Source organism: Pipistrellus hanaki (assembly GCF_964339955.1).
Source record: "Pipistrellus hanaki genome assembly, chromosome: 10".
Lineage (NCBI taxonomy): Eukaryota > Metazoa > Chordata > Mammalia > Chiroptera > Vespertilionidae > Pipistrellus > Pipistrellus hanaki.
Window position 1 is genome coordinate 73,050,896 of NC_140512.1, and position 18,181 is coordinate 73,069,076.

The 18,181-nt window shown below is 45.0% G+C and overlaps 1 protein-coding gene across 5 annotated transcripts in view; it reads right to left on the bottom strand.

The window, feature by feature from the left end:
* The window catches only part of NCAPG2 (non-SMC condensin II complex subunit G2), a 69,368-nt gene that overhangs the window by 41,015 nt on the left and 10,172 nt on the right, over positions 1-18,181 (bottom strand). For all 5 annotated transcript variants that reach the window (XM_084897490.1, XM_084897491.1, XM_084897488.1 and 2 more), the window contains 5 exons: positions 12,926-13,080; positions 11,348-11,482; positions 5,071-5,165; positions 3,077-3,146; positions 445-531 (listed from right to left, as the gene is read on the bottom strand). In XM_084897490.1, coding sequence (XP_084753616.1) covers positions 445-531; positions 3,077-3,146; positions 5,071-5,165; positions 11,348-11,482; positions 12,926-13,080 — 542 coding nt within the window. The remainder of the gene's footprint in view (positions 1-444; positions 532-3,076; positions 3,147-5,070; positions 5,166-11,347; positions 11,483-12,925; positions 13,081-18,181) is intronic.

The following is an 18,181-nucleotide window of genomic DNA, read 5'->3' on the forward strand; positions in this document are numbered from 1 at the left end:
TATTATTGGAATTGCCTGCCTAAGGGCTATGAGTGTATCCCACAATCTGAATAAAAGGGATAGCAAGGCCAGAGTGGGGTGGAGTCCTTCCTCTTGAGCTGGGCTCCCGCCTGGCCCCCAATATTTCCAAATTCGTATTTTCTAGTCTCTTTCATTTGTGTGCGGCTTCTTCCAAGGCTGAACCCTGAACCTGAACCCTGAACCACATGGGATGTGGGATTGGGGGGGGGGGGGGGGAGACGACGACACACACGCAATAACAGTATTGCTTTGCTTCACTAATTGAGCTTTGGCGGCAGGATACAACTGCCAGTTACCAATATCGAGGCTCTGAAAAATTCCCTAGAACTGATAGCCACCAAGGTTTAACTTCGTTTTTAAACTTCACAAAAACAGTTATCTAAAAAGGAAAGCGACGAGACTGGATAGTCAGGGCCTACTCACCTCCCGCACTCTGGCGTGCACTGGAGACCTCCGCGGGAGGTGAATCCCGTGGTACATGAAGTCCTGGATGCAGTCACTTTCGATCGTCTGGAATAACAAGCAGGGTGCAGTGACATGGAGCGTGCGTTTCCACAGACAGACAGCAGGACCGGCGAAGCAGCAGTGTGAGCACCAACTTCCATCTCACCAGAGGGGAACCTGGATCCTTCCATCAGAGCTTCTGTGTTTTAAGTAGACACCTCTCCCTCTCATTTTTCCTCTGTCTTATTTGATGAGATACTAACTTGTGATGAATGGCAGTTCAAGCCAGCAGGGCTCGCTCGGAGACTGAGTGAGGCTGGGAGCCTCATCTGAGTCGTCCTGATAACCTCAGAGGGCTGGGTTTTTTCCAAGGACCTCCCAAAACGACACTGACCTACCTCTAAGGTGCTGACGGATTCCAAAAGGAGTGAAACGAGGTCTCGCAGGGAGTGGCGGGACTAGGTGGGCTGTGGGAAGCTCCTGGGAGGCCAGCACATCAAGGACCCCTAGTGGGGAGATTGAGGCAAGGCCAGATGCCAGGAGCAGCCCTAGTCCTCCAGAGGCCATGGCTTCAGGAAAGATATAAGGGAAGCTTCCTGCTAGCACTAACCCCTTCATCTTCTTTGAAACTTTTCCTCACCTGCAGCCACTAATAAATCTCAGCCACCAGTGGGAACCAACCACTCACTGCCACTTGTGATGCAACAGATCCCTGGCCCCACGCCTGGGCTCTGTGTCTTTAGAGCCAGCAACCAGATATGACCTGGCTTCCGCAATGTGCCAGCGGCACAGGAGGGAACAGATGGAGAGGAGGGAGGGCTGATGCTCTCAGAGTGAAACGATACAACCAGCAAATGCCGTTGGGAGACTTGCTGGAGCAAAAAGAAAAAACTGTAAAAAGACATGTTTGGGTCCTGGCCAGTGTGGTTCTCGTGGTTAGAATGTTGCCCCATACACCAGAAGGTGGTGGTTTTGATTCCCAGTCAGGGCATGTACCACGTGGTGGGTTCAATACCCCATCAGGTGCTTACAGGAGGCAACTGATCCATGTTTCTCCCTCACACCCATGTTTTGCTCTCACTCCCTACCTCTCTGTAAAAAAATCGATTAAAAAATGGAAATGATGCCGAAGCCGGTTTGGCTCAGTGGTAGAGCGTCGGTCTGCAGACTGAAAGGTCCCGGGTTCGATTCCGGTCAAGGGCATGTACCTTGGTTGCAGGCACATCCCCGGTGGGGGGTGTGCAAGAGGGAGCTGGTCGATGTTTCTCTCTCATCGACGTTTCTAGCCCTCTATCTCTCTCTCCCTTCCTCTCTGTAAAAAATCAATAAAATATATTTTTTAAATTGAAATGTTAGAAAATAATTTTAAAACAAAGCTGAGAAATATAAATATGGCTTATTATTTCCAAGAATCCTCAGGAATTGTTAATTTTATTGCATGCAACAATGGCACCATATAACCCTATTTTGAAGAAGTGGCGTTAGAAGAAGATTAAGTTTTAAAAATTTGGCTCTCAAAAGAAATTTCAATTGTTGTACTGTTGATATTTGGCTCTGTTGAATAATGAGTTTGCCAACCATTATTTTAAACCATTAATGGAGAGCCGAGACCGGTTTGGCTCAATGGATAGAGCGTCGGCTTGGGGACTGAAGGGACCCAGGTTCGATTCCGGTCAAGGGCATGTACCTTGGTTGCGGGCATATCCCCAGAAGGGGGTGTGCAAGAGGCAGCTGGTCAATGATTCTCTCTCATCGATGTTTCTAGCTTTCTATCTCTCTCCCTTCCTCTCTGTACAAAATCAATAAAATATATTTAAATAAATAAATAAATAAATAAATAAATAAACCATTAATGGAGAAAAGGGGGGTAAATATTCCTTCCTGTGAACAAGTTTCATGCAGTAATGAAACAATGCAAAAAATGCATAACAATGCCCCGGTTTTGCCCTTGCCCCAAACAATTACGCTATAAAACTATTCCAGAAGTTAATAATCTTTTGTATTTTCAAAGTAGAAGTTGGTGATAAACCCTGGTCACATAAACCGAGCATAAGCGGGCAGAGAGCAGAGGAGACAGAAATCAACTCCAAGCATCTGGCACCCTTCCCCTCTGCCTGCAAACCGTCCTCTCCCCTCCCCCCCAACTAACTCAGGGCCCACCCCTCAAAAGGAAAGATCCCTTTTTTACTTAAAACAAAAATTTTATTCTCAGAGGGAAACACATTTGAGAACCTCGTATATAGAAAAATATAAAGGATATAAGACAGATACTTTCTGGCATTTTTGAATACTTGTGATTATGAATTATCATAATCATACCTTCATAATATAGGTATTATACAGTCTTTAAAAGTCAGCCATATTCAAAAAGAGTATCTTTAAATTCTGGAAAATAAAGCAACTAAAACAAGTGGCTGAGGTTCCCACGCAGCACTATCCAACAGAAATGGGGAGTTTATTGTAGCAATGTCTGGTTTGACCCAATACGTCCCCAAATTCTCAATACGGACAGAGGCCTCAGCACAGGACCGTCATTCCTCTGGCACAGGCTTCAAGTCCCTCTTCCAAGGAGAACGTGACAAAGTGCTCACATTTAATGATGTAACAATACCTCCAATATCTTCCCGGAAGCCTTTCTCCAAGCTCTGAAATAGACTTCTGCAATGTGTACCATCAAGGATCTATTTTAAAAAGAAAAAAATTTAATGCAAAGCATTACACTTTCGATGTGCATCGCTTCAGGAACTCCGCCAGCCCCGAAGAGCAGCGGCGCGGACGAGCTTTGTGAGGTAACTGTGGAGGGCTGTTAGCTACCCAGAGCAGTAAGCAGAGAAAGAGGAGTTTTGAGAGTTTATTATCAAACTATTTTCTTCCTTCTCAATCCAGGCTCCCCCAGAACTTGACTGTTTTCTGTGAAACTATGGGAACAGAAGCCTAAAACTAAATTTCTAAGTCTAAATAAAATTTAAAATGAAATAAAAATTTCAAAACTTTGTAGGCTACTAATCCCCTAAAATACCAGAAATGACTTTAGAGTAATTAGGTCTCCACTGGTTCAACCCATAATTCTGCAAACGAGGAAACAAAGCGTCCTGAGGAGCAGCAGCTCAGCAGCGAGGGTCAGGCCGGCACCACACTGCTGCCTGGCAGAGGGGAGGTGGCAGCAGGCCACCTCTAGAGGCTGAGGGTTTGGTTCCCAAACGCAGACGAAGCTCCAGCTTCAGCAGGCACAGAACAGCTCCAACATGGCCCTGCAGCCGCAGACAACAGCCCTCACTGTGAGCACGGACGGGGGGCGGGGCCTGGTTGGTTATGTCTTGGCACTCTTCTCTGCAGGGCTCCGCCCCTACGGCACAGGGCCCAGTGCTCAGTGCGTGAGGAGCAGACGTGATGTTCAAATGGTAGCAGGTGTGCTAGTGAGACAGGCTTTACTGTAACTGAGGCTGAGATTTAACTGGGGAATAATTTGACTATTTAAAGAACTACCACAGTCCTGACTGGTTTGGCTCAGTGGATGGAGTGTCAGCCTTCGGGACTCAGGGGTCACAGGTTTGATTCTGGTCTAGGGCATGTACCTTGGTTATGGGCACATCCCCAGTAGGGGGTGTGCAGGAGGCAGCTGATTCATGTTTCTTTCTCATCAATGTTTCTAACTCTCTCTACTTCTCCCTTTCTCTCTGTAAAAGATCAATGAAATATATTTTAAAAAAAGAAATAAAGAACTACCACAAATTAACATCTTAATTTTAAGTCATTAGTAAAAAGGAATAATTTTCTGTACAGGGGAAAATACAACCCAGTAACAAAACAGATCATCCTATCTAATAAAGAGGAAATAAACAAATTGACCGTCATACCATAACAAAGATCGCTGCGCCCGCAGCAGAGGCAGGGATCCCATAACACAAGACGGCTGCACTGACACCAGAGGCTGAGTTCCCATAACAAGCAATCAGCAGGGACTTGAGGCTGCGTGGCGCTTTGCCAGGGCAGGGGACCTGAGGCTGCACCCCCCTGCCTGGTGGGTCTTGACAGGGGACCTCAGGCTGTGCCCTCCACCCAGTGGCGCTTGAAGGGATTGGGGCTGGCGGGGGCTGGATCTAGCCCAATGGGGTTAGGGCCAGCCGGGTCCGGGTCTGGGAGATTTGACTCTGGTTCCCATGGCGCGCCCCAGATTCTGACAGGAGGGAAATTTTCATATACATTTTACTGAATTTCTTTCATCTCTGACACTTCTATTACAGAGAAAGGGCAAATAGCAATATTAAAACATTTCCTCTAATTCCCTTTTAATGTGCACAAATTTCGCACACCAGGCCACTAGTCTATAATAATAAAAGTGTAATATGCTAATTAGACCAGACATCCTTCCGGATGAAGCCGGGGCTGCAAGGGAAGCCCGAGGCCCCGGGTGCCAGAGGGAAGCAGGTGCCGGCAGCTGGGGGAAGGAAGACCTGCTCTTGCACGAATTTCAGGCTTTGGGCCTCTAGTAATAAATAAGAGGTAACTTCTACAACTTCCAAAGATTAATATAACTTTCAAAACCCAGGTCAAAATTCTCAAAACCAGATTAAGACAGCACAAAATATTACGTTTAATACTTACTTCTGTAATCCCTGTAACTGGTTTTTAATGGTTCCATGGATCATTTTAATAAAATTTGAATTCCAACTGAAGAGAGAACTAAGAAATCTTCTTCCCTACAAGTTAAGAAAATGGGAGATAATGATAAAATTGAAACCACATAAAAAAGTTCCCTGCAAGTAAAAAACAATTCTTTGACTATTTAATAAACACTTAAGTTTGCTGTTCCCAACCAGCAAGCATCTGCAATTAGAACTTGGAACCCAGACAGGCGCTGTGCTGAGAGAGCGGCCCCTCCAGTGTGGCAATGGCAGAGGGAGCCCTGAAGTACAGCGCTGGCAGAGTACCACTGAGCTCCTTCCTCACGCACTGCAGGATGACAGACAGGCAGTAACTCCCGGCTCTGAGGCAAGCTCAATGGTCCACACACATTTCACCTGGCTGTCACAGATGTCCACATAACCTAAGCAGCGGTTCTCAACCTTCCTAATGCCATGACTTTTCATACAGCTCCTCCTATTGTGGTGACCCCCAATCATAAAATTATTTTCGTTGCTACTTCATAACTGTAATTTTGCTACTGTTTTGAATCATAATGTAAATATCTGTGTTCCGATGGTCTCAACACCCAGGTTGAGAACTGCTAGCAGTGTCGCCTAAGACCATTGGAAAACACAGATATTTACATTACGATTCATAACAGTAGCAAAATTATAGTTACGAAGTAGCAATGAAAATAACTTTATGGTTGGGGGTAACCACAACATGAGGAGCTGTGTTAAAGGGTTGTGGCATTAGAAAGGTTGAGAACCACTGACCTAAAGTAAAGAATGCTCAAAATATCACATTTTGGGTGGTAATGTAATTGAATATTAGTTCATTTCATCTTTTTTTTTTTTTTTAACATATTATTGATTTCAGAGAGGAAGAGAGAGGGAGAGAGAGAAAAAAAACCCAATGATGACAGAGATCATTGATTGGCTACCTCCTGCACGCCCCACACTGGGGATCAAGTTCATAACCCCAGGCATGTGCCCTAACTGGAAACTGAACCACAACCTCCTGGTTCATAGGTCGATGCTCAACCATTGAACTACACCAGCCAAGCCAATTCAACTTTAATAAATGAGAAAACTGAGGACTTGTAAATTTAAGAGGCTAAGTAGCCGCCAAGCTAGAATTTTCAAATACACACAGTCCCCCCAAGTTAGATGGCACACAAAAGGCTGCATTCTAAACACAAGCAAGTCTTTGCACCCCTAAGCATGAGCACACAGTCAGTGTTTGTAGGGAGCAGCTATAGGGTTAAGCCTCGGACTGCTTGTTGGCAAAGCCACAAACAAGTCCCAGCTTATTCTCCTCGTCTGCCTTTTCTTTAATCCTTCGCCCCCTCAGGCTCACTGAACCCTTGGCTGTGCTGGCCCCGCACAAGTGTTAACTATATTCATGTTAACTAGGTTATACATATAAACCTACACAGCAATATTCACCCTGTAGAGTGCATAGGACACACCCACCAAGAACTTCCCTGGGGAACAGCACCCCTCAGTGCTCCCAGCACGCAGTTATGGAAACTACGGCAGTGCAGCACCTTCACACACATGGCAGGGGATCCAAGCATGCAACATGCTCGTTTCTGTTTTTGTTTTTTTAAATATATTTTATTGATTTTTCACAGAGAGGAAGGGAGAGAGATAGAGAGCTAAAAACGTCAATGAGAGAGAAATATCGACCAGCTGCCTCTTGCACACCCCTACTGGGGATGTGCCCTTGACCGGAATCAAACCTGGGACCTTTCAGTCCGCAGACCGACGCTCTACCGCTGAGCCAAACCGGTTTCGGTTTTTGTTTTTTTTAAGTATTTACTGAAACACTTGTCATTTATCATTTACTTGTCAGTAGAATACAAAATGTTTTGTTTACCCAGAATGACTAAAAACAGACCTAACCAAATGATTTTCAGGAAACAAAGTTTAGATATTTTAAATTCAAAAGAGCATGTCAGTTAAAGAGTTGCAGCAGATGCCCTAACCCAGTGGTCAGCAAACTCACTAGTCAGCAGAGCCAAATATCAACAGTACAATTGAAATTTCTTTTGAGAGCCAATTTTTTTTTTCCAAACAAAAGCCAAGTTTATTTGTTCATTTTTGTATTTGAAGTACTCCTCGATGACATCCTTTGCCTGAGACTCTTTGCCATGGTCCCTAACAACCACATCTGCAGCCAACCACTTAACGAGTTTTCCCTCTGTTGATTTTATTTTATTTTATTATTATTATTATTTTTTTTTTAGAACAAAACAATTTTATTGAACAGTTGTTAGCTTGATTTGTAAGTTTACAGTATTTTGACGGGTGTGGCCTCCACCTGTACTCTTGCTCCAGCCCCGCTGGCATTAGGGGTGGGCTGAGGGCAGCCTCACCCACCGGACCATACGCTCCACCAGGGAGGCACCCTCTGTTGATTTCAGAGGCCTCCCATTCCTAGTTTCTTGTCATCAACCTTAATGAGGCTGATTTGGTGTTCAGCACAAAGAGCCTCCACCAACTTGATCTACATAGGCTCAGCAGTTGGATGCAAGGCTTTGTCTAGGCTTTGGCAGCTTCACGAATTCCGCACAGGCCGTGGTGGATGCGGGCGGTCTGCAGCACCTCTTGCAAAGCAGTGTTCACGTCCATTACCCCTCCAGGGGCAATGCCTTCCTCGGCCATGGCGGTGGGTTATGGGTGGAGCTGAATCTTGAACACACCCAAGCCTCCACCTCTGAGAAACTCCACGGCAGCAGGAAAAGAGCGCCAAATTTTTTAAACTTAAACTTCTTCTAACACCACTTCTTCAAAATAGACTCACCCAGGCTGTGGTATTTTGTGGAAGAGCCACACACAAGGGGCCAAGAGCCTCATGTGGTTTGCGAGCTGTGATTTGCCGACCACTGCCCTAACCTGTTTGGCTCAGTGAATAGAGCATCGGCCTGCCAAGTTAAGGGTCCCAGGTTCGATTCTGGTCAAGGGCATGTACCTTGGTTGTGGGCACCCAATGGGGGGTGTGCAGGAGGCAGCAGATCAATGACTCTCTCTCATCGATGTTTCTAAATCTCTATCCCTCCCCCTTTCTCTGTAAAAAGTCAGTAAAATAGATTTAAAAAAGAGTTGCAGCACTCAGGTGTAGCTGTGTCTATGCCACATACATAGGTAAGTTAGACGGCTATGTGTAAGCCAACGAAAACAAAGTTGATGTATCTGAATCCACTCTCAACTTCTTTACTCTCCCCAACTTCCTAACCATCCTGGCGATTGGGCACAGGATGGCGATGCCCTCACAGCAATAAGCAGAATCAGAGCACTTCCCGCAAGGGCAAGCTCAGCACCTGCGATGCGGCGAAGGTTCTGCAGCATGGCTGCCGGCGCCTCACAGCCACTCCTGCTGCTTCACAGAAACACTCAGGCTGAGAGTCTGACAAGGCCCGCCCTCGTGAAGTGCGCAAACAGGGATCTGAACACAGCCGCTCCAACCCGGAAGCCGGAGATCTTGGTCAGTGTGGTCAGTTATCACGCACGGCCCTGGCACCTGGCTGGCTGGGACGGTGCGCTGCAGCGAGGGGCAGGCAGTGTCCAACCCTGTCTCTGCCACCGAAGCCGAGGCTCCTAGCACGCTCCTTGGAGGAGCTTCTGACCTGGAGCCCTTCCTCCTCCTCCAGGTTTGTTCCCAGCCCCCTACGGGAGGAATAACTACTTCTTCCTTGGCCACCAACTCTTGCTGCCTGGCCATGAGCCCTCAAACACAAAGGCTGCCCCAGCACCCCAGCAAGGGCAGTCAGTCAAAGCACAATAAACAATGGTGGAAAGGCCCTGAGAAAAAAGTCAGCACTGTCCCACAGAGCTATGCAAGCCACCGAGATAAGAGTGAAAAAGAATCAATTAATCTTAATGTATATATGTAAGTTAATATATCATTTAAATATATAACAACTACCGCCGAAGCCGGTTTGGCTCAGTGGTAGAGCGTCGGCCTGCGGACTGAAAGGTCCCGGGTTCGATTCCGGTCAAGGGCATGTACATTGGTTGCGGGCACATCCCCATTAGGGGGTGTACAAGAGGCAGCTGGTCGATATTTCTCTCTCATCGACGTTTCTAGCTCTCTCTCTCCCTTCCTCTCTGTGAAAAATCAATAAAAATATATTTTTAAAAAAAAAAAAAAAAAAATATATATATATATAACAACTACTAAAATTGAGACATTTTACATTTTTTTTCATACTAAGTTTTTTGTTTGTTAATATTCACTTGTGGATATTTCTTCCATTGATTTTTATTTTTTTCTATATTGATAAGGTATTTCTGGTACATATAGTATGTGTCCTTCTTCCATTGATTTTTAGAGAATGGGAGGGGGGGTAGAGAGAGAAAAACAACGATATGAAAGAGACAGAGCGATTAGTTGCCTCCCACATGTGGAAGGAACCTACAACCCAGGAATGTGCCCTTGACTAGGAGTTGAACCTGAGACCATTTGGTGCACAGGCCAATGCTCTAACCTAGGGGTGTCGAACTCAGAGAAGGGGCCAAAATCTAAAATCCAGCCTAAATCGCAGGCTGAATGGTTTACTGAACAGTCATAAACTGACAATGTCATAAACTGACAGCGGAGTGCAGTGATGACAGCGCGGTGCGGGCCACATTGCAAGGCCTGGCGGGCTGGATTTGGCCCGCGGGCCTTGTGTTTGACACATGTGCTAACCACTGAGACACCGGCCATGTGTTTTGAAGTTTTTGAGCACCTTAATTATGTTTTCCTCTTAATTGAATCCCAAATCTAAAGAGACAGTCATCTCAGAGCCTGTTCTCTGCCCGTTAAGTGTCCCTATCTAACAATGGGGTCCGGGCCAGAGCCTTCCCCGGCCCGGAGCGACGACACTAAGGAGAAGGGCCAACAGGCCCTCCCCTCTCTGCTTCCTCCTGCTCCAGAGTTTCAGGCTGGAGCACTGGAGCTGCTGTGACCACGCGTGGGCAGGGAGAAAGCAGATGGCCGCCCAGCTTTCCCGCACTGTGTGCAGCACAGGCACACGCGGTCACACAGCTGTGGCACTTCGTTTAGGAGCCCACAGAGCAGGAAGAGCCAGCATGTCACACGACTGTTTTCAAAGCTTTCCACATGAGATCACCAATCACAGAAGCTGAGGCACTCCCACCACTCCTTAAAAAAACTATTCTAAGATGACATCTGGGATTTGCTTCAGATCAATCCCAGACTGGGGGTTGGGGAGAGGGGAGAGACAGTAGTAGGAATACAGAGGAAACAAGACTGACCATGTGTTGGTATAATTCATACTAAATTCTGAATCTATGTGTATTTTACTTAAGGACACAGTTTAGTCACATTTCATATGCTCGGTAACCACACATGGGTGTGAACACCAAAATGAACAATGAGAGGGCCAAAAGCAGAGCCTCTCTTTAGAATTATTAGATGGGCAGAAAAAATAAATAAATAAATACTGTAATGCAGGGGTCCTCAAACTTTTTAAAGTGGGGGCCAGATCACGGTCCCTCAGAGAGCTGGAGGGCCGGACTATATGAACTACTAATTCCTACTGTAACACCTCGGCTGCGCTCACTGCCCAAAAAACCTGGCGGGCCGGATCAGACTCCTCTGCGGGCCGCATGTGGCCCGCAGGCCGTAGTTTGAAGACCCCTGCTGTAATGACAGTTTTGAGTATATGCCAATTAGGAATTGAGAGAAGAGTCAGACCTAATCCATGGGGAAGTGTTTTCTCAACCTTATTTTTAATCATTCTTAATTTAAAATGCAATCGTGGTTTCTTCAGGATTCACACAGCCCTTGCTATTATCTGATAAGCAATGACTTGTAAAATGTTTGTTTAGTACTGCCATGCAGTGAAAACATTGTGCAATAAATAGTTCGCGATAGCTAAGATGACTCATTAAACTATTGGGCACCGTATTAACAACAATCAGGTGAACTTAGAGAAAATATTCACTTAAAAAGCAGTCCACAGCCCTAGCTGGTTTGGCTCAGTGGATAGAATATCAGCCTGTAGACTGAAGGGTCCCAGGTTCAATTCTAGTCAAGGGCATGTACCTTGGTTGTGGGCACATCCACAGTAGGAGGTGTGCAGGAGGCAGCTGAACAATGTTTCTCTCTCATCGATGTTTCTAACTCTCTATCCCTCTCCCCTCCTCTCTGTAAAAATCAATAAAATATATTTAAAATAATAAAAACAACTTTCTATTTTTAAAAAAAAAGTCACAAATATACCAGAAAAGAAAATCCTATTTACCTCTTCTTTCTTGATATAATTAACACTTATGAAGCACTCAAGTAGCATATTTTTAATTTCTCTACTTTCCTCCAAATTATAATCAAAGCAATACAAAGCTTGATGAACATGCCAAAGCCGACTTATGTCTGCACCCTAGGAATGACAAAAAAGAAAAATGTTAAGAATTTTTCAGTAATCAGTAAGGTCATATTTCAAGTTAACAATAAGAATATTTTACATCATAATTACAATTCTAGATTTTTTGTCAAAAAGGAAGAATGACAAGAGAAAACAGACTTAGAAATCTGCAAATGCCTTACTCAAACCCCCCAAAGAAACCAAACCCCCTCACTCAAACCCTCCCCAAAATGTGCAAATGCTACTTGCAACTCTAAAGAACACTTTTTAAAAAAAAATCCTCACCAGAGGCTGTTTTTGTTTTTTTATTTGTTTGTTTGTTTTTTAAGAGATAGAGGAAGTGTGGGACTGAGAAACACTGATGTGAGAAACATCAATCCATTGCCTCCCCTACACACCCCAACTGGGGATCAAACCCCAACCCAGTCAGTCAGGTATGTGCCCTGACCAGGAATCGAACCCAAAACCTTTTTGGTTCATGGGTCAATGCTCCAGCCAGTGCTGCCCAGCAGTTTCCTGCACCTGTGAAAACATGTGTCTGCACTGTCCAGTGCGAGGGTCATTAGCCATCATGCTATAGAGCAGGGGTCTTCAAACTACGGCCCGCGGACCACATGCGGCCCACAGAGGAGTCTGATCCTGCCCGCCAGGTTTTTTGGGCAGTGAGCGCAGCCGAGGTGTTACAGTAGGAATTAGTAGTTCATATAGTCCGGCCCTCCAGCTCTCTGAGGGACCGTGATCTGGCCCCCACTTTAAAAAGTTTGAGGACCCCTGCTATAGAGCAACAGAAAGTGACTAGAGAAACTGAGGAACCAAACTTCATTTTCTTCCTTTAAATTTAAATAGCCCCATGTGACTACTGGCTACCGCAGCGAACAGGGCAGGTGTCGCATACTAGGAAGATCTGATTTAAAAGCTTTAAAAAAATGGCCAGAAAAGAGATTTTAAAAACAAATCAAGGATGGCTTAAGGACCACTCCTAGGGCAGCAGGAGAAGCTATGTAAATAGCTGAGGGTCCTGTCATCAAACTGGATGTTCCTTGGAGGCCTTTCACTGATGGAGTAACATCTAGAAAGCTGTTGGCAGTGTGCATGAAGAGCCCCAAGTTCAAATCCAATGACCTACCGATTTCATGTCTAGAAATCTCCCAGAAGGAAGGAGAGACATGAGGTGGGGAATATCAGAGGGAAATTCCTAAATATCCCTAACATAACAATGATCACCTTGGATGGTGGAATTATGGGTGATTTTTATCTTCCTCATTTTTCCCCCCTGACTAGGTTATCTTTTTCTGGATTTCGAACTGTATACCTAAGATTATAGGATGGGAAACAGCCAAGTTACATCCAACCTTCAAACACACTGTCCATAGGTCCCCAGACCTGGGCTGCAGGCTGAAACAGCCCCCCAACTCCCGAACCCCTTCAGTCAAGTACACATTAAACAAGCAAACGTACGGTTTTCGTCTGGAGGCTCTTCCTGAGCAGCAAGGTGAAAGCGGTCTTCCCCATGTCCTCTTTGGCAGGCAGGCCCTTCTCCCACCACGTCACGCACAAGCCCTGGATGGAGCTCTGCAGCTTTCGTTCCGATTCAGGTAGTGCATACAAAATACCTAAGAGAGAGCCCAGTAACTGCTCCATTGGTAAGGAAAAGCAGTATTGGTTCAGACTCAATAGCATAGAGCAGTGATTTTTCAATCTTTTTCAACTCATGGCACATATACAGTAAATTACTTGAATTCTGTGACACACCAAAAAATATGTTTTGCCAATCTGACAAAAAAAAGGTATAATTTTGATTCATTCATACTAGATGGCTATTGTGTTGGCTGTTGTTTTTGTGTTTCCGTTTTGTTTTTAACAATCTAAGGCAGGGGTGGGGAACCTTTTTTTCCTGCCAAAGGCCATTTGTATACTTATAACATCATCTGCTTAATATAATTCCCTTGATATAAATTTATGTTGCTATGAAAAAAGCTCCTAGATTTATTGAATTTTGATTCCCGCCTGTGGTTGCCTTGGCAGAGCCAGAGCAGGTATTCCCCTCCCCAGATCTAAGGGAGAAGCAGTCAGGGCCCCTGATTAAACAATCAGGTATTGCATGTTTTAAAAATTCTTGCAGCACACCAGTAGAAAATCGCTGGAATAGAGTATGATAACTTTTAAAGATTTGCTAAGCAAATATTAGTTTATGTTTGACTTGCCAAAGGCTTATATACATCATAGGATACAAATGATGTTAATTAAAAATTTTTTTCCTACAGTTATAAAAGCAAGCAGACCCACTAGAACAGGAAGACTCGGGGAGGGCATGTTGCCAAACCCTCACTGAAGAGACAGACACTGAGCCATCCCAATGTACGTGCAGGGACACCCTATAACAATTCACAGCAGAGTCAGCTCACATCGGTGACCGAGAATCCACTGCCACCACCCCAAGGTGTGTTGGCCTCAAATTCTAGTTCTTTGGTGGAAAAGAGCAAAGCAACTATTATAAGGAACAGAAAAACTACGGTGTTTTTAACAATAGAAAAGCTCAATAACTAAAATACTAATAATGCGAGAAACCAAGATGGTGGCAAAGGTAAACGCCTAAACTGCCGCCTCGCACAACAATTTCAAAACTACAACTAAAAAAACCACAACAATCAAGATAAATAACATTCCCATCACCCCTAAAAAAACAAACAAAAAGAAAAACTACAACTAAAAGACAAAACGTCTATCACCCAGAACCACGGGAAAGATGGCTGAGTGGAAGTTCTACAACTAAGAAGGAAAGAGAAAGGAGCACAAACGCTGAAAAGCTGAGGTACAGAGGCACGCGAATCGGGCTGGTGGCAGGCAACTGGGCACACTTCTTTTTTTCAACCCGATGGCCAAAAAGGGAAACAAGCTCCCGATCGCTCTGAAAACCCGGTTTCTGGGGAAACGGGGACTCAGACACCTACGGGGAGAAGCTGGACTGTCAGCCATCGGGTCGGAAAGTGAAGGTGACTATTTTGCAGAGGTGCGCCCAGCGATCATTATTTACTGCACTGGAGCGCGGAAGCAGGAACTTGGAAAAGCAAAAAGACAGAAAAGGCTGACGGCAGCAATCACTGCTTGCCATGCCCTAGCCTAGTGACGCCCTGAGACCCTGCCCCACACAACCTACAAACACACCCAACCTCTGCACAGGCTTTTGCATATAAATGGCCTACCCTGTGGCAGCTTTTCCAAATAAACTACAGCTCCAGTCAGACTGCACCAAAACCTCCAAATCCCAAGCAAAGAGGAGAAAACTGTAGTTCTCGCTGTAGCTCCTGCTGGGTGGCCTCAGACAGTAGCTGACCTACACCCCATTGGAGATCTAGTGGTTGGTGTGAGATGACACCAGATTTCAACTACTCTCATAAGGTACACATTCAAGAGGCAGACTCAATGAGCACCAAAGCCCTACGGGAACAAGTCCTCTCCCATAAACTTGTCTCCAGCACAGCAACTCCTCCGTTATAGACACAGGGGATCATCATAGCCAATTGGCCTGGAGGTCAATTCCTCCCAGTGACACCAACAATAATCAAGACTTAACTACAACAAGGCTGTACACACAGTCCACAAAGGGGTGCACCAAGAGTGTCGACCTCAGGTAACTGGGAGGCTGACCCACTGAACCATATAGGACACCTTAGCACACAAAGCCACCCTACCAACTCAGGGAAGCAGCGAAAATGCCGAGACAAGGAAACAGATCACAAATGACAGAAATGGAGGTGAACAAACGACTGGATATAGAGTTCAAAACCACGGTAATAAGGTTTTTCAAAAATTTCCTAGAAAAGGCCAATAAATTTAACTAGACCCTCGAGGATATGAAAAAGGGCCAACTAGAAATTAACCATACACTGACTGAAATGAAAAATATTATACAGAGACCCAATAGCAGAGTAGAGGAACACAAGAATCAAGTCAAAGATTTGGAAAACAAAGAGGCAAAGGAGCCTAAACTGGTTTGGCTCAGTGGATAGAGCGTCAGCCTGCGGATTGAAAGGTCCCAGGTTTGATTCCGGTCAAGGGCATGTACCTTGTTTGTGAGCACATCCCCAGTGGGGTGTGTGCAGGAGGCAGCTGATCAATGTTTCTCTCTCATCGATGTTTCTGACTATCTCTCTCCCTTCCTCTCTGTAAAAAATCATAAAATATATATTTTTTTAAAAAAAAAGAGGCAAAGGACACTCTTCCAGAGAAGCAAGAAGAAAAGAGAATCCAGAAAGTTGAAGATAGTGTAAGAAGCCTCTGAGAAAACTTCAAACAGACCAACATCAGAATTATGGGGGTGCCAGAAGAAGAGAGAGAGCAAGATACTGAAAACCTATTTAAGAAAGTGACAGAAAACTTCCCCTACCTGGTGAAAGAAATAGACTTACAAGTCCATGAAGTACACAGAACCCCAAACAAAAGAAATCCAAAAAGAACAACACCATGACACATCATAATTAAAATGCCAAGGGCAGAGGAGGATCCAAGATGGTGACTTAGGTAAACACACCTAAACGGCTGCCGCGCACAACAATTTCAAATCTACAACTGAAAAACAAGACGTCTATCACCCAGAACCACGGGAAAGCTGGCTGAAAGGAAACTCTACAACTAGACTGAAAGAGAAAGGCACATTCAGGGCACAAAAAGACTGAGGTATGGGAGTGCACACGTGATACGGGCTGGCGGCAGATCCCAGCTTGCGAAGGGCGTTGCTTTCTTTAACCCGAAGAGAGACAAGCTCCCAATGTCTCTGAAATTCAGTTTTTAGAAAGAAGCTGGACTGTCATCGAGTCGGAAAGTGAGGGCAGCTTGCTTGCAGAGCTGTGAGCAAGAATAATCGTTTGCTGTGCTGCGGTGAAAGACACGGGGACATGGTCAGAGAGGCAGAGACAACTGACAGGCAGCCATCACTGTTTGCCACGCCCCAGCCTAGTGACACCCTGAGACTCTGCCATGAGACTCCACCCCACACAATCTACAAACACACCCAAGCTCCAAGCAGCGGCTTTTGCATATAAATGGCCTTCTCTATTGCAGTTTAACCTAGGAAACTTGCAAACTGGTGCAGACAGCTCCAAAGCTTCCAAGCTCCAAGCAGGGAGAGGACTCCCTGAAGCCCCTGCAGGGTGGCCTCAGACAGTAGCTGAACTGCATCCCATTGGAGATCCAGAAGCCAGTTTATTTAGTGGTCAGTGTGAGACACCAGATTTCAACTCCTCACATTCATAAGTGACACATTCGGGAGGCAGACTCAGTAAGCACCAAAGCCCCACTGAAACAAGGCCTGCACCATAAGCGTGTCTCCAGCGCAGCAGTTCCTCCACAGCAATCAAGGCTTAACTATACCAAGACTTTGCACTCAGCCCACAAAGGGGTGTAGCAAGAACGTTCATCTCAGGTAACTGGGGAAGCTGGGCTACTGGACCCTATAGGTCACCTACCACACAAAGCCACTCCATCAACAAAGGGAGGCAACCAAAATGCGGAGACACAGAAGCATGTCACGAATGGGAGAGATGGAGGAAAGTAAACTGGATGACACAGAGTTCAGAATCACATTTATAAAGTTACTCAAGAATCTTCTAAAAACCGATGAGAAACTTGAAGAGACCCTCAAAGACCTTAATGAGAATACCAAAAAAATGGAAAAGGACCAGTCTGAAATAAAGAATATATAGAAACTCAACTGTAAATCAATGTACCCCAAGACTCAAACCAAAGATCTGGAATATGTGGAAACAAAAACACCCAACCAGAGAGACAGAAAGAAAGAAGAACCCAAAAGTGTGAGGATAGTGTAAGGAGCCTCCAGGACGGCTTTAAGCGTACCAACATCCGGATTTTGGGGGTGCCAGAAGAAGAGAGGGAGCAGGATATTGAAGGCTTATTGAAAGAAATAATGACAGAAAACTTTCACTACCTGGTGAAAGAAATAGACTTACAAGTCCAGGAAGCGCACAAGAACCCCAAACAAGAGGAATCCAAAGAGGACCATACCAAGACATATCATAATTAAAATGCCAAGGGCAAAAGACAAAGAGAGAATCTTGAAAGCAGCAAGAGAAAAACAGTTACGGTACCAACAAGGGAGTACTCATACGATTGTCAGCTGATTTCTCAACAGAAACTATGCAGGCCAAAAGGGAGTGGCAAGAAATATTCAAAGTGATGAACAGCAAGAATCTACAATCAAGATTACTCTACCTGGCAAAGCTATGATCCAGAATTGAAGGTCAGATAAAGAGCTTCACAGACAAGAAAAAGCTAAAGGAGTTCATAACCACCAAACCAGGATTACATGAAATGCTGAAGGGTACTCTTTAAGAAGAGGAAGAAGAAGAAAAAGGTAAAGGTAAAAACTATAAACAACAAAAAGACATCAAATACATACCTACCAACAAATGAATCTAAAAATCAAGTGAATAAAAATTCTGAAGCCAAAACCAGTTTGGCTCAGTGGATAGAGCGTTGGCCTATGGAATGAAGGGTCCTGGGTTCGGTTCCGGTCAAGGGCAACCTTGGTTGCAGGCACATCCCCAGTAGGGGGTGTGCAGGAGGCAGCTGATCGGTTTCTCTCTCATAGATGTTTCTAACTTTCTATCCCTCTCCCCTTCTCTCTATAAAAATCAAATATATAGGGAGAAAGAAAAAGAAAGTTTGAAGATAAATAAATAAATAAATATCAAATAT